The following is a 21,154-nucleotide window of genomic DNA, read 5'->3' as shown; positions in this document are numbered from 1 at the left end:
TGGGAGAAAATACATCCTCATTTCAGCCTGTTGTTAATTTGAAATGTGCAGGAAGCCATACACCTGTACGTATTAACAATCTAAATGTTCAGAATGAGTAATTCTGCTGCTGCTGCAGACCTTTTATCCGTTTATTGCATTTTTGCCAAAATTACATGTATTCTGTCAAAAAACCCAAAGTCAACTTCAGCCAAAACAGGTTTAAAGAAAACAGATGTGCAAAATGCTGAAGAACTAAAGGAAATTGCACCATAATGGAAATGCATATGGTACATATCAACCTTGATTAATTGAATGGCAGAACAGGTTTGAGTGGCTGAATGGCCACTGGGTGTTACCAAGTCCCAATTTGGTTAACAAAGATCTGAAGGAGAAGAATGCATTTGTCAGGTTGTAACCTTTCAACAAGTTGTGCGATCCTGTGCTATATGTTGCAAAAAGAGGTATTGTCGTGTATAGTACTGAGTCTTGCTCTACTTGGGAGGTCCAGATTTAACCTGTGTCGAGTGAGTGTTTCAGTCAGAGCAGTGATAGCACACAATTTGGCTTAGTGGTTTTGATCAATGGAGGGGGTGACTCTTTCTGTTGCCCAATGAACCATGCTGAAGTGCATTATGTGGATGCAAGATGAGGACTGAATTGGGCAACACTGATGCCACTATCCCCCCCATAGAGCAATACAATGGCGATTCTGTCTGACTCTTGTGTGTAAAGATAGTGGATTGAGTGAAGTAACGGAAAGCTACTGCTGCCATTGCGAGAACCGTACCCAGAAACTGTTATCATGTTTAATGCAGGAAAAGGCTGTGGAAAAATCTGCAAGAAAAAATTCAGTGCATCCTTTACATGTGCTGATCAGCCAGATGGATTTTACAACTGAGTACATGTGATGGTAGCACATTACTTCTGAGAGTTGTTAAAAAAAAAAAGTATCTTGCAAAAAGCAGTCAATTTATTTTAGAAGTAGTGTTAGTCAGTTAAGAACTGATAAACAATTTATTTAACCTTTCTGTTCACATTTGAATAAACTGTTAACTTGAAATAAATTAATATTATGTCGAATACCAAGCTTTCATAATGCATTTTTTAATATCATTCTATCACGCTGCTTGTGTTCTGCTTCATTAATGGAAACAACTTAATGTTTGAATTCCTTGCACAACCTTTATCTTTCCTGCAGCCTGAAAATATTATGTTGCTTGATAAGAAGTCCCCCAAAGCTCGGATTAAGCTCATTGACTTTGGTTTGGCTCACGAAATAGATTTTGGGAATGAATTTAAAAACATCTTTGGCACTCCAGAGTTTGTAGGTAGGTACCTTTTAAGACATCTGTAATCAACTTGGTTATTTATAGTTTTGAATACTGGCTCTTCACTGGTTGTAGACCGCTATTTTTTCATTTTCTTTGCGGTAAATGTACATGTATTTTGTGGGACTGCTGTACAGTTTTACCACAATGTGTTTGCAGGACGATTATATTCTTCAGTGGGGTTGATGGCGCTGGCAAATGCTGAGAACAACCTACTGATTGGGGATCAGCATAGTTTAGCTGAAGGTTAAAACCTTAGGTTCAACAGGGTGAGGCTGGTAACAATGCCTCCATCTCTTTGCAGCTAATAGTGAGAGTTGCACTGGTTTTGAGCAGGAAAGAAATGGACTCTGTCCTCCCAGCCTGCTGCCCAGAATGCAGGGATATGACCAAAGCCCTACCAACATTAACCATTCAAGTTTGGGTGGACATTGTTAACCATCTGTGGGACCAAGTGTGCTCAATTTATTACAGTGAGCATGCTCTTCTGCATTCTGCCACAGAGTTTAGTTGTCAGGTTGTACGTGCATATTTCTGTGCATTCTGCCTGTTATATGATGCGTCTTCCTTCACACTTTGTTATATTTGTACTTGACTTGGAGGCAATTATGAGCACCGATAATTTCTGTCTAGATTTAGTCTCCTGTAGCTTGTTAAAACCCCAAGATGAAATGCCATAGATAGTAGTTGATGAGCTCCATGCCATTGTTTAAAGCCATTCCTCTGCATAGAGTTTAGAGAAGAAAAAAGACTAGTCGCAGATTGAAAATGGCAGTGGTGGAGCCATACTTGGCCTTCATGCCCTTAAGCTAGCAAGGGAATGAAAAACATTGAACAAGAACAGGAAATTTCCATGATTGGCCTGATGTAATTCACTGTCTGAACTCACCCATGGATGACAACCAGTGACCAAGATACTGTTTGAGTTGTTTAGCATCAGTCCCACAAAGCAAGTAAGAGATGGTACACTTTGGTACGACGAAGAAGGAGGCCAGATACTCGATAGCAAATAATTTCTAAATTAAGTCGGGGAGCAAAGGAATCTGGGGTACAGATCCACACTTCACCAAAAGTAATGACACCGGTTCATAAGACTATTTTTTTTAAAAAACAAATCACTTGGGTTCGTTTATAGTGGGATAGAATAATAAGGCAGAAAAGTTATGTTAAACTTGTACAGAACCTTATAAGGCTACATTTGGAATACTGTGAACAATTCTGGTCATCTTATTATGAAAATAATACAAAGACTGTGCTAGAGAAGATGAAACAGGAGATTTGGGGTGGCACGGTGACATAGTGGTTAGAATTGCTGCCTCACAGCACCAGGGACCCGGATTCAAATCCAGCCTTGGGTCACTGTCTGTGTGGAGCTTGCACATTTTCCCTGTGTCTGCGTGGGTTTCTTCCGGGTGCTCTGGTTTCCTCCCACAGTCCAAAGATGTGCAGGATAGGCTGATTGGCCATGCTAAATTGCCTCTTAGTGTCAGGTGGACTTGCAGAGTAAATATGTGGAGTTACAGGGATAGGGGCTGGGTGGGATTGTTGTCAGTGTAAACTCGATGGGCTGAATGGCCTCCTTCTGCACTGTAGGGATTCTGTGATTTCCCAGAATGATACCAGAAATGAATGGTTATGACTCTTAGGAAAAATGGAACAGGCTGGGACTGTTTACTCCAGGAATGAGATTGAGGAGAGATCTTCAAGATGAAAAGAATTGATGGGATAAATGTATTGAAGACCTTTGGAGATCAGGATCAGAAATATTAGGTCCTCACTAATAAATCTGATGGGGGGGCTTCAGGAGAATTTTATATCCAGAGAATGGTTTGGAGTGTGAAACTTGAAATAGGAGTAGCTGAGATGACTACCATGAGATGTATTCCAGGGAAAACCCGGTAAACATATGAAAGAGCGTAGAATAGAAGGATGCGTTGTTTGGTTTAGTAGTGAGAGGACTTGTATGGAGCATTAATACGTGGACCTGTTGGCCTGAATAGCCTCTTTCTATGCTGTAAAAACTATGTTCAAAATCTTCATGAAAGGAAGAAGAAATTTGGGAAGGGCCATTGTTTCATAATTTTCCCCCAAGCTAATTTTAAAACTGAATTTTCTTACAGAAGCACATATGTTTCCAAAGGGTTTTTTTTTTAAAAAGTAATTTTGTATTTGATGCAATATTTATCTTAAATTTCTATAATTTTGTGAGTTTAGGGTTGGGGAGTGGGCCTGGGTGGGACACTCCTTCGGCGAGTCGGTGCACACTTGATGGACCGAATGGCCGCCTTCCGCACTGTAGAGATTCTATGGACCTGACTTTGAAAGATTTGTGAGGACAGCTCTGTCAAAAGGGAAATTTCAATAATCTCAGGGTTGGGAGGGTAGAGGGGGAGAGGCGAGGAACACAAATGCACTTGTCAACTAAAGTTTATTTATTAATCACAAGTAAGGCTTACTTTAACACTGCAATGAAGTTACTGTGAAATTCCCCTAGTCGCCACACTCCGGCGCCTGTTCAGGTCAATGCACCTAACCAGCACGTCTTTCAGAATGTGGGAGGAAACCCACGCCGACACGGGGAGAACGTGCAGACTCTGCACAGGCAGTGATCCAAGCCAGGAATTGAACCCGGGTCCCTGGCGCAGTGAGGCAGCAGTGCTAACCACTGTGCCACCGTGCCGCCCCATTTGATGAGAATTCTGCTGATTGTAGGATAGTCCCACCCTGCCAGCCAAATGAGAAATGGCAGCAGTGAGACTCGATATAGAATGAAAAATAAATCCTGTTGACCGTAACGTGCAATATTTTAGATCTTGTGAGTTTTCTTTTATTTTTAAGCTCCTGAGATCGTGAACTATGAACCCCTTGGTCTCGAGGCTGATATGTGGTGAGTGCAGAGAAACTATGTCAGCAGAGCCTTTGGATGTAGTTTTTAAACAATTTGCAGAAACCTATAAGCATTGTTGTTTCATGTGTTTCAGGAGCATTGGTGTCATAACCTACATTCTGTAAGTATTACATTTTTAAACAAGATGTTCCTTTTCTCGCAGTTGTTAGTGTATTGTCATGAGGAAAGTACCTGCAAAAACCACCATGCTGCACTCAAAACTCTGACACAGCGACATAGCTGGAGATGAGATAATGTCAGCACCTTGAAGTATCTGAAATTGCCCTAACGTCGCATTCTAGGAATAGTTTTCGGAAATGTGTATATAATTCATTGGAATTCTCTAAAGACCCACTCCAAACTTGTGATTGGGTTATGGATTTTTTCCCTATGTAATTGGTTAAAGAGCTAAGTAAACAGAAGTGCCCAAGTATAATTAAATTTTGTGGTAACTATAATTCCTTTTAAAACTGTGATAAGTGCTGCAGATCTGCAGTCCGGTAGTGCAATGGGTGATTCAGCGTTGCTTCTAATTAAGTTATGGGCTGAGTTGCTAGAATCGGAGAATCCCTACAGTGCAGAAGGAGGCCGTTCAGCCCATCGAGCCTGCACCGACCACAATTCCACCCAAGCCCTATTCCCGTAACTCCACATATTTACCTGCTAACCCCCGTGACACCAGGGTCAATTTATCATGGACAATCAATCTAACCCACCTTTGGACTGTGGGAAGAAACTGGAGCACCCAGAGGAAACCCACGCAGACACGGGGAGAACGTGCAAACTCCACACAGACAGTGACCCAAGCCGGGAATCGAACCTGGGTCCCTGATGCTGTGAGGCAGCAGTGCTAACCACTGTGCCACCGCGCTGTCCTTTTTCATGAGCTACAGTTTTCACTATTATTTAAGGGAGGAAAGTATGGAGAGAAGCCAAAGCATAATGGAAAGATTATGTGATCTTTTAAAGCGTGAAGCCTATACGAATCGCAGCAGCAGAGGCCTGAAAACAGTTCCCTGCCAACGCTTTTTCCCGTGGATCTCTGTGTGCTGGTGACCTAGAGCAATAAATTAATGGAATTTTTAACTGGATGGCTGATCATAGTCTGCAGTACATAACATGAGTTTGTATTGCACCTTTTTAATGTAAAAATTTCAGTGTGCAGGAGGAGGTGGGGGGGGACAGAATTGAGTCACTCAGCAAGATTTGGGAGAAAGGTAAGGGAAAAGTAACCGAAAGTGAGGCCAGAGATGAATTTTGAATATGAAGACAAGGTGAAAAATTCCAGAAAATAAGATCACAGTTGCTGAAGGCCATGCTACTGGAAACATGGGGAAAGCGAGAGAGACCGAGGAGCCCAAATTCTGGGAAGAAAGGAGGTTGTGAGCTGGGGCAGGAGACTGGTACCGCAAGAATATGGCTGGAGTTCGAGCTCGGCACAAACGTTTTGAAGTCCGTGCATTGAAGGCAGTTTAGAAATGAATCAAGTAATGAACGTTTTCACAGCTCAACCGCAATAATTCTATGGTGCATTTGTGTCCCATGTAAAAACAATTTATTTTACGCAGGAGGTTAAAACTGCTTTCTCGGGTAACTAAACAAAAGTATAAAATATATTGTGCCATACTTTTCCTTTTGCATGATCAGCTGGTTCGGGCTGTGAGTAACTGAGCTGTACAGATTAAGGAGGTCCCAGATTCAGTTCTCTGGTTGTTTTAATCTTGGCCAGGTGATCTCAAGAATGTTGCTGTTGGTCACAATGCCATGAATTAGTGAAGGAAATTCTTCCCTGGATTAGTGAAGGAAACTCGGCCCTGCTTCTGGCGGCTGATTATTTACTCAGCGATCCTTGCTGGAAGCTACCCAAGAGTGACCATCTGGTCAGCTGTGGTGCTTCCCACATTTCGGCAGTCAGCCAGCGTTTGCTGTCTAGACTCACAGATGAAGAATTACCACTTGGGCAAGATACCAGGAACCCCCAGTGTTGTGAACTGTACTCCAGTAAGGAATGAGAAATCGGTGCCTTCAGGAAGGAGGACAACAGCTGGGGAAAAAAAGATAAAAAAATCTTCTTGGCTTATCAATACTGTGAAATATTTTTCTGTCCTGTAGGAGTGTTTCTATAATGTAAAAGAAAAAGTTTAGCTGGCAGTGTTGCCATTTCTAAGCAGGTTTGCATGATTGCACTGTCTATTTCTGATTTGGGCTAATTCAAATGAATGTACAAGATCTGGTATTTTGAATTGAAGTGAATGCTGCTTTTGGGGACACATAAATATGAAGCAAAATATAAAACACAGTTGCAATATAGATTATGCCATGTTTTTGAACGACTAAGCGAGATGCGAGCGTACGAGAACTAGACCAGGTGGAATTGATCTCATAAAGAGCCTTTTACAGGAAATGTCAACAATTGGTTTCATGATAAAATAAAAGAAATGTTCTCTTCATCAATGGACGGCACGGTAGCACAGTGGTTAGCACTGCTGTCTCACAGCACCAGGGACCTGGGTTCGATTCCTGGCTTGGGTCACTGTCTGTGTGGAGTTTGCACATTCTCCCCGTGTCTGCGTGGGTTTCCTGCAGGGGCTCCGGTTTCCCCCCTCAGTCCAAGGATGTGCAGGTTAGGTGGATTGGCCATGATAAATTGCCACTTAGTCTCAGGGGAACTCACTAGGGTAAATGCGTGGGGTTATGGGAATAGGATCTGGGTGGGATTGTGGTCGTTGCAGACTTGATGGGCCGAATGGCCTCCTTCTGCACTGTAGGGTTCTATGAAACATTGACAATTATATTTCTTGTGCTAATCATGTAGGATTTCTGTTTGGGATACAGAGTTAAACTTGTGTCACTCAGAAACGAAGCCTCTACACAAATAGCAAAATGGTGCAGAATGATTTCCTGTCTTGTGGAGTTGGGTTCAAACCTTTACAGTGGTGGCTCACAAGAAAAGCAATTCACCCATTTAGTTTACTTTTTAGTGTGTTTTATCTACAGCATTTATCACCTAATACATATTCTAAAACTTTCAACATTTTATTTTAATTAGTTTGAGTGGTGCATCACCTTTCTTGGGTGACACTAAACAAGAAACATTGGCCAATGTTTCAGCTGTGAATTATGAATTTGATGAGGAGTTTTTCAAGAATACAAGTGGCTTGGCGAAAGACTTTATCCGGAAGCTCCTTGTGAAAGATCCCAAGTAGGTCTTCCATATACTTTTTAAAAATGTTACTTTATTGTATTTTAATTGTAGATGCATTCTGAATTTAAAAAAATATATGAACATTGAAGATGCTAATTGCTTCGCTGTGTGATGTGTTAAGACCGAGGCCTGAAACTCCAAGGTGATTTGTGAAGTTAGCTGAGACCCTGAGTTTTACATTTGATTTTGGTATTGGTGAGCATAAGCTGTTTCACTCCAGGTATGATTCAAGTGACCCACTAGGAAGCTTTTATCAAACAAAGTTTATTTAAGAACACAGTTGGACTACAACAAAAAGAATTGGCATAACTTTTAACAATTACAAGACTTAAACATGACACAGTATAACAGCTAAATGACAGGTCACACGACACCAGGTAATAGTCGAACAGGTTTATTTGAAATCACAAGCCTTCGGAGCATTGCTCCTTCGTCAGGTTAACAGCTAGTTATCTCAGTTGTTCCAATGTAAAACAATATCCTACAGTTATACACCCTTCTTCAGACTTGGTTAGCGCAAACACAAGTATGCTCAGGTGATGCTGGATTTTCAGCTTTTTAACACTTCTGGACAGAAGTCCAGGCAGCAATTTTCAGAGAAGGATACGTCCTCCGAACAGCAAAACCTCAGAGAAGCAAATCCAGCCTCCGGCAGCTCCCAGTCTCCAACTTCAGAGACAGAAAGGGATACCCCTCTCTCTTTTTCTCTTTCTGCAGCTTCCAAAGCACCCACTCTCATACAGCAGAATCTCCAAGAAAGAAACCTATCTCCTGATAGATTCCAGTCTCCAACCTCAGAGAGGGGACAAGAGAGAGACTGCTCCCCCTAAGCCTGAATATTCTGTGTAAAAACCCAACTTCCCCGTCACATGACCATACCTGCCAATCATCCCAATCAAGCCCCACTTCGCAAAATCCCAGGGGAAAACCACAGAGCAGCATTAGTTCAGATTAAAACCAACATTCTAGCCATTGGAATGCTGCAACAACAGTACAGGATGCCGGTAGACAGGACGGCACTGATAAAATGCCAGGGACTGTGAGAAACATACTGCAGAGAAACCTGATTAAAATATATTTCTTAAAGGCACAGTATCGTCACAGATAGTTCTGTGGGTAAATGTGTTACGTTGCATATGATGCTGTACCGTATTGACCAGGCAGAATGCCAGTGTGCCAAGTTAGCTGATACCTGCTGAGGAATGGTCGGTGCTGCATTTGGCATCCGCACCACTGGGCTTTGAAGGAAAAGATTAGTCAAGGTTCCCGTTCTTGATTGCAGTTCCGAAATCATGTGCAAGTTCCGGTTTTCAAAAAAAAAACAGTTGTAATGTTTCCATGATCCAAGTCTGCCAGCACTTATTGTCTAGTCTAGCATGTGGAGAACAATTTTATCCCATTTGATGTGCCCAAAATCATGAAGACTTGCCATCTTAAAAAGAGGAAAGATAATTTGATGTTGGTGAATTAATACATTTTTAAAAATCTAATGGTTAATAATAATCTTACTTGTACCACCTATACAGTGTTGGTAGTTATGTTTAATTAGGGACAAAACAGTGAAATTTTCCTTCTCAACTTTTATTGATTTTCTTTGCAAACTTCATGCAATAAATGTGAATGATATTGATTTGATGAACTTCTTCGGGGAGCCTGACATTGAATCCGAGAAAATGAGAGGTTACAATTGGACAGGGTAAAATTCTTTTGCTTGGTAATTTTGACAAAATAAAGTCATATCGATCACTTTGTAATCTGGCTTTGTGGCTGGCATTATTGAATAAACAACTGTTCTTTCCCCCATGTATAAATTGTAGCATAGTTTAGAGCGACCATTTTGATGAAAATCCTGGAATTCACCTCACTTTTATATTCACATACCAGAAGCCCTGTATGTGCGTTTAAACTTGCAGTATTTAGAATAAGTACAGTGCACTGTGATTTTATAATACAAAACTTCACATAACCTTCATGTATATGTTTATTTTGCTGAACTGGAAACTGAGCTCAACTTATTCAAAGGCTGCACTGATTCACTTACCTGCATTCTCAAGGTGGCATAACTAGAACATCTGGAGATTCCACAGCCAGATTACACAATGTTAGAAATGAGCTGTTGCATTCAGGCCAATGCTCCACCAAGTTATAGATTTACAATAATGGAAATTCATGTTTTCAACCACTCCACCCTCAGAAAGAAAAAAACTAAAGATGGATGAAGGGAAAAAAGCATTAAATTGTTGCTATATTTAACCATTATTCTGTGAACAACAATTTTATTCTGTTGACTTATGTCCTATTTTCAGGTCATGCTTATACACACAATGCTTAATGCTAAATTTGAAATGATCTTGTAAAATAAACTAAAGGACCCTCAAGGCAGCCTGGAAAACAGTAGATTGAGATGCTCGTGTAGGTAGTAGGGATTTGTTTTCTATTTGATTGCTGCAGTGTTTTTAATTGTATATTTTACTTTTGTAATGTGTCTTTAATAGGAAAAGAATGACTATTCAAGATAGTTTACAGCATCCATGGATCAAGGTGTGCTTGTCTATGTTTATCAAAGACTTCAGTGTAAAAATATAAATGCGGAAAAGTGCATACACTTCAGGCCCCTTTGTTTGAATCAATTGGGTCACCTAAATTTAAAGAAATCCTTGACCTTATTCATTTGTCTGGTTTCTACACAAAACAAATCTCATGAACCGCTATTTTAATCTGAAATCATTTTTCCCCTGGGTTAGGAATTAACCTTTAGCTCATGTTTATCCATTCACAATATTGCATTTGGGCGCATTCATGTAAGAAATCTGGGGGTGGAATTTTCCAGCCCTTCCTGCCAGCGACATCTTCCAGTTCCCCTGTGGTGGAGGGTGCAAGCCACGCAAAATCCCATGGACATCGGCGGGACTAGAAGATCCCACCACTGGCCAGGCTGCCTTGCCCCGGAAAACACGCCACGGGAGGGCCCACCCGCGGAAGCTAATTAATCAAGTGCAATTATACATTTCTAATCAAGGACCTTTCAATATCTTATTTCCTCTATTTAAAAACTTTTTTTTGAGACTTTGCAACGTGAGTTGCATCTGAGTGTCAGCCAGTTGTTTAATTGCATTAAAAACAATGCCTTCTCAAGTATTAATCAAATGGTATCTGTTTCATGTCTTGGTGAGATAACCCAAAATTAAATCACATTATCAACATATACTTAAACTTTAAGTGCATGTTCAGATAATTTGTGAAGAGATGATATGATTTGGCCAGATTCTGGGGTTAAAAAAAAATCAAATATTTTGGTAGTTTTGCTTGGAACAATTATATTTATCAAGAAAACATGACAGTCATTTGCTGGAACCTTAAACTCCTGAACTAAGTGTGTCAACTGTGCTTGGAACTCCAGCTCTTATCAGGGGATGGGTTTTCCTAGTCCCGGCTTCATGAGCTACAGAAAGGAGGGAAGGGAATCTTGTGTGGATTCTGCAAGGTCAGCAGAGGAATGGCATTGGCCACTGTTCGCTATGTCCACACCTTTGCTGTTCTAACTGGCCAAAAATAGTTACAGTGCCCACCCAGATGTATGTCAATGCTGTGCTGAAATTACAATACTAACGTGTATGTGCGTTTCAGTTTTGACTCACAGAAGCCAGGATGTCTTTAGTAACATTTGTTTTTGTGACATTTCAGCCAAAGGACAGTCAGCAAGCTCTCAGCAGAAAAGCGTCTGCTGTAAATATGGAAAAGTTCAAAAAGTTTGCAGCCCGCAGAAAATGGAAGGTATGAGGATTTGTAACAGCGTTCAATATTGACTTGCTTAACTTCATTAGGTGACTTTACAATCAGTTAAAGGTTTGTGGGCTTCAGAATTCAACATTAATTGACAGAGAAATCTGTGTCCAGTCAGTGGGTTCATTATTGTACGATCAGAAAGGGAAACGATTTTGAGTGAAGGAAGATAGTTTAAATGTGTCCATTTTGCTGGGGCAGGAGGAGAAGTTGTTTTAGAAGCTGAAATTTATACAATAAAGAACGAGACAATATTAAACACTTACTTTTGTAAGTGAAACTTAATAACATGGGCGGCACAGTGGTTAGTATTGCTGCCTCACAGCTTCAACGACCTGGGTTCGATTCCCGGCTTGGGTCACTGTTTGGGTGGTGTTTGCACATTCTCCCCATGTCTGTGTGGGTTTCCTCCGGGTGCTCCGGTTTCCACCCAGACTCCAAAGATGTGCGGGTTAGGTTGATTGGCCATGCTAAATTGCCCCTTAGTGTCCCGGGATGCATAGGTTAGCGGGATTAACGGGGTAAATACGAGGGATTATGGGGATAGGGCCTGGATGGGATTATTGTCGGTGCAGACTCAATGGGCCAAATGGCCTCCTTCTGCACTGTAGGGTTTCTATGATTCTAACCTGTGCTTATCTAACCCCTTTCATACCCCTGGCATATCCTAAAGTGCTTCATTGACAGTGAAGATGTTTTGAAGTATGGTCACTTCTGTAATATTTTCCCTTCGAGGGTCGAGGTTTGAAGAGACTTTACCTCAAAAAGGCTGTGTGATACTTTAATAGAAGTATTTAACATTGAGGGGCCTGAAGAATGTGAATTAGGATAGCTTTTTCTGGTCTGTGTTAAATTCAGAATCGAGAGGTCATCAATTCAAGTTAAGAATGGCAAAATAAAATGATATATTCAAGTAAAAAGATATTGAAGAAGTTATTAAACAGTTTGAGTGATTGTCAGTAAGGTACAAGACCAGAAACTATGATGGACTTTAACTGGAGAGTAGACGAGCCCTGGTCAACAAACATGATTCAGTTTTAAAGTGTAGAAATGCATCAAAGGATTCTTGAATGAAGTTTGATCCATCTTGTCTACCCATGAACTTCTGCTTGAGAATTGTCATGTTTTACTTTCATTGAGGGACAATTTCATTGCTGGAGAATGGATACTGTTTCCCAGTTCAGAGCTCTGATCATCATGGGTCAAGTATTAGTCAAGCTTCCTCAAGTCTCCCCCTCGCAATCTACTATTGAGTCCAACCTCAGACAGCTCTGCTGCATCCTGCCAACAACCATTGAATTTCTGACTGCGGTTACCAATTTAATGCATGCACTTGCTGAATAAAAGCGACACTTCAACTGGGGGCTGTACTCACTTAGGTATTGGTATGTGTTGTGGTTAACATATAACCCACAATTGTACAAAGGTTTTTTTGGTCATCCAATCGATCTAAGCGAATTAAAAACTCATGTCTCAAAAGTAGAAAGACATTATTAATCGACTACATCACCTTTTTAGCTTCAAGATAAAAGCAAATTACTGCGGATGTTGGAATCTAAAACAAAAACAGAAAATGCTGGAAAATCTCAGCAGATCTGACAGTATCCAGTCTCCACAGATGCTGTCAGATCTGCCGAGATTTCCCAGCATTTTCTGTTTTTGTGACCTTTTTAGCTTTGACGCTCTTAGCAGGTTATTTGGAATTAGTTTTTACTTTGCTGTATCTGCAATTTCTTTGAATCTCTAAGTCATTTTATGTCACTGAGAATTGTCATCAGTTCTGCTACTTTTATGCTTTTTCCAGTTTTCTCTTCAGAGGATTTTTTTAAACTGGCAGTGTTGAGAATTTAATTGAAGATGCGGTTTTAAGGAATTATTGATCTATCATTCTGAATCAGCATACAGATCAAATAATGGAATTGCTGAAGTACCTTTAGTTTATTACTCGTGTCTCTCCACAGAGTGTAGTTCCCTACTCAGACAGACCATTTCTGGCAAGGCATCAGTAAAAATGTTCACATATACAGATAAATTGTTGTTTATACATATGGGAAAATGTTCCTAATTTTAAAGGATACTGGTGACCAGATCATTAAATAATTATATCATATAGCTGTTAAATTCATCCAAATAGAAAAGAAAGTTATTTTAATCCCTATGAATGAGGTTAGACAAGTAAATATGACCCTTTCTGAAACATTTAATTAATTTAAAATTTGTTCTACGTATCATTGCTTAATTACAAACTATTAGATATTTTGTGAGCTGGACATTTACACTTAACTGCAAGTTATTTTATTAAAATATATTTTCTTTAGCAATCAGTACGGTTAATATCCTTGTGTCAACGGCTATCGAGATCATTCCTTTCTCGGAGCAACATGAGTGTTGCTAGAAGTGAGGACACTTTGGTAAGTATCTGAATAAAAATCCACTCAACAGCTAAAGAATTTTATGTCCATTCCTGATGGTGAGAAATTGGAAGAGTTGTGTGTGTTTGTATAAATACATGCTGGCTGTGGACTGAGTAAAACTTGGCCATCGTAACCCCTTCCCTCATAATAAAGTAGCTTACTGTTGCACTGTGGCTCACTTGGTAAGCACTATCAAGTCTGAACCTTCACGTAAAAAGGGATGGAAGAAGAATTTTTTAAAAAGATAATCACTCTTTAATTTTAGATTTGCACCAATTTTCTCCTCCAAAGGGGAGGATTCCTACTGTGGTATTGACTCCCTGTGTGCTCCTCATCTTCTGTCATTCAACAGGGCTATTTTAACTGATTACATTGCAGCCTGTTCTGTGCACAGTCAGGACAAAGAAAGGAGCCAGTCTGCTATTCCATTTCTTAAAACTCTCCCCTTTGATCACAATTTTCATCTGAGTGTTGATTATTTTGTCTGATTATACTCCATGAAGAACCTTGCAACATTACCTTGTTGTTGGGAGAGGCGGTGACCTAGTGGAATTGTCACTGGAGTCGTAATCCAGAGACCAAGAGTAATGTTCTGAGGACCCAGGTTTTTGAAACCCACCACAGCGGATGATGAAATTTGAATTCAATAAAAAATATCTGGAATTAAGAATCTGCTGATGACCATGAAACCATTGTTGATTGTTATCAAAACCCATCTGGCTCGCTAATGTCCTTTAAGGAAGGAAATCTGCCATCCTTGCCTGGCCTGGCCTACATATAATTCCACAGTATTGCAGTTGACTCTTAAATGCGCTCAGATGGGTAATAAATGCTGACCCAGCCAGTGACGCCCACGTCCCATGAACGAATCAAAAAAAAAATTGTTGTGGCCTAACTATTGCCTTGGCTGATATCAGCTAGTTCAGCATGAAGCAGGGTTGAATACAGCCTTGTCTGTATGGTGTAACTGCTCACTGAATTAACTTACTAATCAACCTCTAGAGCTCTTGAATTTTAATTTCAGTGTAGCTCCCAAGAGCTATAGCTGGACGTAGTTCTGTCACCATTACTTAAAATGCACTATTTTAAAATAAAATTTAAAACAAGATTTCCGGAGAATTCAGAATAGTTGACAGTGTTTTACCTATGTATAAATTATACTATTTTTGAAAATAGCGTAAATAGTCTTTCCTCCTCCTATCCATATGTTCAGTAGTCTTTGACCAGCCATTTGTTGGTTAACTTCCAAAAGTGATTAGTTTATTTTTTGTCTTCTTTTAATAAGGATGAAGAGGATTCTTTTGTAATGAAAGCAATTATTCACGCCATCAATGATGATAATGTTCCCGGTCTACAGCACCTTCTTGGATCCCTTGCCAATTATGACATAAACCAGCCTAACAAGGTAACCTTTTTTGCATCCTTTAGTATGTTTTGTTAATGAATTGAGAATTATTTCCTGCCTAGATTTCAGAATAACGAATGGCTAATATGTTCACCCTCACATAATCCAACAATTGAATAATAGGCAGACTATGCAAGATGATGAATTAAAGTCACCATATTACAGTATATGTTACACAAAATTATATCACCTTGTACACTTGCATAACCAAGATATGTATGTCTTCTGAAGCGTGATAATGATAGTTGTAAGTAATTTCATGTTATCAAGGTAATCAAAATTGGTACAATGATGTCAGTTGACTGATTCATTAACATAAAGCATAGGGCAAATTTTATATTGCTGACAGAGGAAACCCTGTCTGCTGTAGATGTCGAGTTTCTAGTGGATTGTTATCGTCAGGCAATTGAGCAGATTGAAACAAATAAATCCTTAGTATTGCAGGAGGGAAATTTTACAAAATTAGTGGTCTCTCTTAATCCTCCCCCACCCCCACAAAGACATCCATCATAAGGTCGAGTTTCGTGAGAGTTCAAAGTAGGAAATGGTGAGAGCACAAGTCCTTGCTCAAGCTGCTTTAGATTTTCAATCTGCTGTTTCCTGTATACTGGGCTCTAAGGTGCTTTATTAATAAGAACATTATTTTATAAGAACAATTTTATATTTGTCTCAATATTTTTTTTTAAAAAGCATTTATCTTCTAGGTGTTTGATGACTGCTCAGTAGCATAAAATTAAACCAATATTTGAGCAGTGGACTAAGCAGACAGATGTGTGACTTTCCAATCATGTTCATGATTGTTCTCATATAAATCCTACAGTGAATCATAGAATCCTACAGTGAAGAGGGAGGCCATTCGATCCATCAAGTCTGCACCGACCGCAATCCCACCCAGGCCCTATCCCCATAACCCCATGCAGTTACCCTAGCAAGTCCCCCTGACACTAAGCGGCAATTTAGCATGGCCACCTAACCTGCACATCTTTGGACTGTGGGAGGAAACTGGAGCACCCAGAGGAAACCCACGGGGAGAACGTGCAAACTCTGCACGGTGACCCAAACCAGGAATCGAACCCGGGTCCCTGGCACTGTGATGCAGCAGTGCTAACCACTGTGCCAAAGTGCCGCCCATAAGATATAATGAAAAGCGCAACAGTCTTTCAAACTTGTTTTAACAGAGGTGAATTATTTCACCTAATTTTGTAATGTCACACATATGAAGTAAACGCAAATTTCATAGGATCAATCATAGAATAGATGCAACACAACAGGAGGCCATTCGGCCCATTCTCCCCATGCTGGCTTTGCCAAAGCAACTCTCCTAATCCCACTCCCTTTTTCCCATCGCGTCTGCACCAACTCTCTGACAGAGTACCCTACCCAGGGCCTTTCCCCCACCCCATCCCTGTAATGCCACATTTACCATTGCTAAGGTGCAATTTAGCCTGGCCAATCCACCTAACCTGCGCATCTTTGGACTGTGGGAGGAAACCGGAGCACCTGGAAAAAACCCACGCAGACAAGGGGAGAACGTGCAAACTCCACACAGTCACCCAAAGCTGGAATTGAACCCGGCTCCCTGGAGCTGTGAGGCAGCAGTGCTAACCACTGTGCCACTACCCTCCTGTCCCTCACGTGATTTACCTAGCCTAAGAGTTGTGACTGCCTTGTGGATATATCGCAGTGTTGAAGCTCAGACTCCAGCTCATCCACTCTAAATGAAAGCTCCTCGAGCTGCAGACACTTACTGCAGATGTAGTTGCCATGGATTGCACAATTGGCCCTTGAGCTGAGAGCTGAGCATCCTTCAATAAGTATTCAATTTAAACAAAAGAGGAAAATTAAGACACTTGAGTTTCCATTTCCCACCACGGTTCTTGAATTTATTTAATCTTCTTGCAGCATGGAACACCACCCCTGATGATTGCAGCTGGCTGTGGAAACATCCAGATTCTGAACTTGCTCATCCTGAAGGGAGCAAGGATTGACGTACAGGACAAGGTTTGTACTGAACTGCTCCAAAAGCAATGTTTATAACTGAAAATATTTGATTTCTTGTCACTGAATTGCCATATGTAATGGATATTCGTCGCGTATATGCGTTATTTAACTGGAAAGTCTCATTTTGTCATAAGCTATAGAAAATAAAAGTGGCCATTTGGTATCCATATAATTTTCCAAAAGCTACTGCAATTTTAAGTTTTTTTAAAAAGCTGCTGTTTATGCAGACATGTTCAAATAAATGTTTATTTAATTGCCTGGGAATTCAGATGGTTGTTATTGAGACCAATAAAGTTCACTTCAAACGGTTAGGTGAAAACTATGATGTTCTTTGTGCGTCACGCGCTTGAGATGGCTTTTCACAGAATTAATCTCATTTGCCCCTAGTCTGGCTCAAATGCACTTTATTGGGCAGCAAGACATGGCCATACTGAAACATTAAAGTTCTTACATCAGAAAGAATGTCCACTGAGTGTACAAGATAAGGTAAGCAAAATGTAAAATTAATGCTAATGTTATCTTCGTGATATAAGCAAATAGTCTTAAATTAGATTATTTAGAAATGGGTTTATTTGGAAGGAGTTATATTTTTTGTGATTGAATTGGTGGCGAGGGGCTCTAGAACTTTTGTCTTGCCTGTTGGTTCAATCAAATTTGCAAAGTACTTAGAATCATAAAATTCAACTGAAAAAGTATAAGTTGTGATTTCAGGGAAATAGCCAGCTTTGGCAGCATCTCCATTGCAATCTCAGATTTTAAAAATTACTGCTGGGTAACAAATATGTTTCATAGTTAGCTGTGAGTCAATATTTATTGTGACGTAACCACCGAAATGTTCAACAATGCCATCCTCTTGCCTAGCTTTGACTACCATCATTTAGTTCCACACTAACCCTCTGATAGTGGGCAGAACACCTTCAGTAATGATACCTGTCCTTACCTCTAAACCGTCACTCTGGAAGTTTATCAAGGATTTATCCATGGCTCTCCCACTGTAATGTACATCCTGTTCCTTGGTGATTATCTAAGAATGAGGGGTTGCAATCCCGATATACAGTCACCCAGCTCTTCTTGCCCTTTGTAGTCCCTCCACTGCCTATATGCTGTCAGACTACTTGCCTGGCATCCAATTTTGGATGAGTCTCAACTTCATCCAGCTAAAGGTTGTGGGGTAGGGATTTTCAGTTGGCAGGATTTCTCACCTTGCCACTTGAGTTCACGGAGGAAGCATTTCCTCCAAGGAATGTTAATTGGCTGGAGATGAGATTTCCATCCCCCACTCGGGCAAAGTCCAGCCTCAGTGGTGCCAGTCAATCTGATTGGCCAGTAGCTCTGAAGTCTCAGCAACGCCAGTGGCAGCAGTGGCCAGGACGAGGACTACAACCAGTCCCCAGTCCCGGAGACCTGGCAAGTGGGGAGAGAAGCGTGATGGAGAGGTTGGGGCTGGGGAGGGGACTAGGTCTGAAAAGGGGGTCCTTAAGGAAGGCCCTACATACCCGAGGCTCGTGCTGGGTGGCCAGTGAGCATCCTTCCTGCCCCTGAACTCCTGGCAGGCTGAAAATTGAGACTGGGCTGGAAGCAGCCTATTGGTAACTCATGATTGGCTGCTTGAGGGTCTCATTTGGGGCAAGGGCTGACAGGCCGCCCTAGGCCTCACCTGCCCAAATAGATAGGGAACAGGTTGGGAGAGGGTGATGAGGAATTTTAAAGCGGCATCTCCCCACTGCCTACAAACCTGCTGGCAGGACTCTAAAACTCTGCCAATGAAGACTTAAACCATTGATTTTTTTTTTTTTGCCCGTGACAAACTCCACTCCTTGTCATTGACTCCTTCTCCCTCCACAGCCACTGTTCCAGGATGAGTCCAATTCTTCATAATCTCAGCATTCTGTTCAACCTCAAGTTATTTTTCACCTTGTACCCTCATCCATGTTACCACCTCAGTCCCATCCACCCTGTCCATGACTTTGCCACCTTCAGATTCAATCGTTCCAGTGCTTCTTTTGCATCCTCATCCTCCATATGCCATTGAAATCTAATTTATCCGAAACTCTGCACTTATGTTCTATCTTTCACCAAGTCCCACTCACCCATCCCATCATCCCCATCTGGCTGCACGCATTGACTCCCACATCCCCAATAACTTCAATTTTGTTTCAGATCCCATTTTTCATGGGTCTCTTTAAATTTCTAAATGGTCTGATTGAACTAATTTCCTGCAACTCTCCAAGCTTTCAGCCTTCAATCATTCTGTTCCTGAGTCAGTCTCTCGTGCATGTCTCCTTCCTCCGCTCCATTACTGATAACTCTGTGTTCAACTGCCATCTCCCCACGTTGTCTGGAATTTCCTCCATAATCTTTCTATGTTTTACTCCTTTAAGACTCTCCTTAAAACCCACATGTTTAATCAAACTGCTGGTCATCTTTCCATAATAATATCTGCTCCAGTGTCTCGGTGGCTATTTCCCGCATGTCACTGTTAAGTGCCTTGGAATATTTTTCTACGTTGATGGGAATATATAAATGTATGTTCCTCGTTCTTTCTTGTGATTCTTCGTCATAATCATTGTGCCTTGAACATATCCGCCTTTATCTGGGTTGGGAGGCAAGATTGATCTTAATTGATGGATAAAGTGATTCTGCATTATTCTTAGAATTAGAAAAATACAACACAGGAGACTAATCAGCCCATCAGGATAATGCTGTCACTTCTAACATGTTAGTCCCAGTGAAACTTACAATAAGTCCAGCAGCTCTACTCTTTCCCCATTGCCTTGCAGGTTTTCCCACTTCAGTCATTTATCCAGCTCCCTTTGGAGTGTTTTTATTGTACTGCTTTCGCCATCCTTTCAGGCGGTGCATTCTAGATCATGCCAGCTTATTATGTTTGCTCATGTCACCTCTGATCCTTTTATCAGTGACAATAAATCTGTGTCCTCTGGTTACTGTCACTATACGCAGTTCCTTGTTATTTACCCTTCGTGATTTTGAGCACTTCTATCAAATCTCCCCTCAAGCTGAGGAGAACAGCCCCAGTTTCTCTGGTTCCTCCACATAATTGAAGTCTTTCATCCCTGGTACCATTTGAGTGAATCTCCATCCTCTCTGAGGCCATGAATATCCTCTCTGTTGTGTTGTGCTCAGCATTGGCCACAATACTCCTGTTGGGGCCTAACCCGAGTTTTGTAAAGGTTTTGCACAGTTTCCTTACTTTTGCAATCAAGATGTGGAGTTGCCGGCGTTGGACTGGGGTAGGCACAGTAAGTAGTCTCACAGCACCAGGTTAAAGTCCAACAGGTTTATTTGATAGCACGAGCTTTCCGAGCTGATGAAGGGGCAACACTCCGAAAGCGCGTGCTACCAAATAAACCTGTTGGACTTTAACCTGGTGTTGTGAGACTACTTATTTTGCAATCAGTGCTGCTGTTTATAAATTTGAGGATTCCAAATGCTTTAATTTCTTGTCCACAAGTATTCTATTTCTGCTTTAGTCTTTTAAATAGATGAGTATTAGTGCCTTTTTAAATCCTTTATATTCATAGAACCAGACTGTAAATCATTGTGGTTGCCTCTAATTAGTACATCCACAATACAGCTTAAAGCTAATCTGACGGAGCAGGTTGATGGCAAGAAGATACTGCGGAGGAGATAGAAAGCCGAACAGTGTATATAAGAGCAATGGGCTGGTAGTGTGCAGTTAGCTCCGAATGGGATCAGTTTTGTAGCGTAGGGGAGATGTGTTTCTAATAATGAATCTGGGGAGGGAAGAGGTTTAGCAGAAGGGATAGGGTTAAGTTACTGATCAGGAGAAAGGAGCAATTTGGGGCCATGCTTGTGTTGTCAGGAAGGTGGAGTAAAGCGAAGAGGTATAATGCTGAAGCTATCAAGAAGCATTGTGGTTTTTTTATATTTGTCCAGTTTGTTATTGGCCAGATAGGCCAGACTGAGTAAGGATGGTAAGGTTTCCTCTCCAACATCAGTTTGTATGACAATCTGATGGCTTTGGCTAGTTTTACTGTTGTCCACTTTTTATTTCCAGATTTTTAAAAAAAATTGAAATCTCCTGTTGTCATGGTGAGATGTTGTTTACTAGCTGAGTTAGCACATTCAATACATCAATATCCGTTATGGTTTGTTAAAGCTTGGCAT

At 40.9% G+C, this 21,154-nt stretch overlaps 1 protein-coding gene across 2 annotated transcripts in view; it reads left to right on the top strand.

Moving 5' to 3' along the window:
* dapk1 (death-associated protein kinase 1) overlaps window positions 1-21,154 on the top strand; it is a 203,006-nt gene that overhangs the window by 105,883 nt on the left and 75,969 nt on the right. For both annotated transcript variants that reach the window (XM_078214417.1, XM_078214418.1), the window contains exons 5-14: window positions 1,181-1,310; window positions 4,149-4,197; window positions 4,292-4,318; window positions 7,247-7,399; window positions 9,898-9,943; window positions 11,087-11,176; window positions 13,504-13,596; window positions 14,885-15,004; window positions 16,907-17,005; window positions 17,393-17,491. In XM_078214417.1, the coding sequence (XP_078070543.1) occupies window positions 1,181-1,310; window positions 4,149-4,197; window positions 4,292-4,318; window positions 7,247-7,399; window positions 9,898-9,943; window positions 11,087-11,176; window positions 13,504-13,596; window positions 14,885-15,004; window positions 16,907-17,005; window positions 17,393-17,491 (906 nt within the window). The remainder of the gene's footprint in view (window positions 1-1,180; window positions 1,311-4,148; window positions 4,198-4,291; window positions 4,319-7,246; window positions 7,400-9,897; window positions 9,944-11,086; window positions 11,177-13,503; window positions 13,597-14,884; window positions 15,005-16,906; window positions 17,006-17,392; window positions 17,492-21,154) is intronic.

The sequence above is a fragment of the Mustelus asterias genome, chromosome 6 (assembly GCF_964213995.1).
Source record: "Mustelus asterias chromosome 6, sMusAst1.hap1.1, whole genome shotgun sequence".
Taxonomy (NCBI): domain Eukaryota; kingdom Metazoa; phylum Chordata; class Chondrichthyes; order Carcharhiniformes; family Triakidae; genus Mustelus; species Mustelus asterias.
The sequence above is the reverse complement of the archived record's forward strand: the minus strand, read 5'-3'. Positions and strand labels throughout refer to the sequence as shown.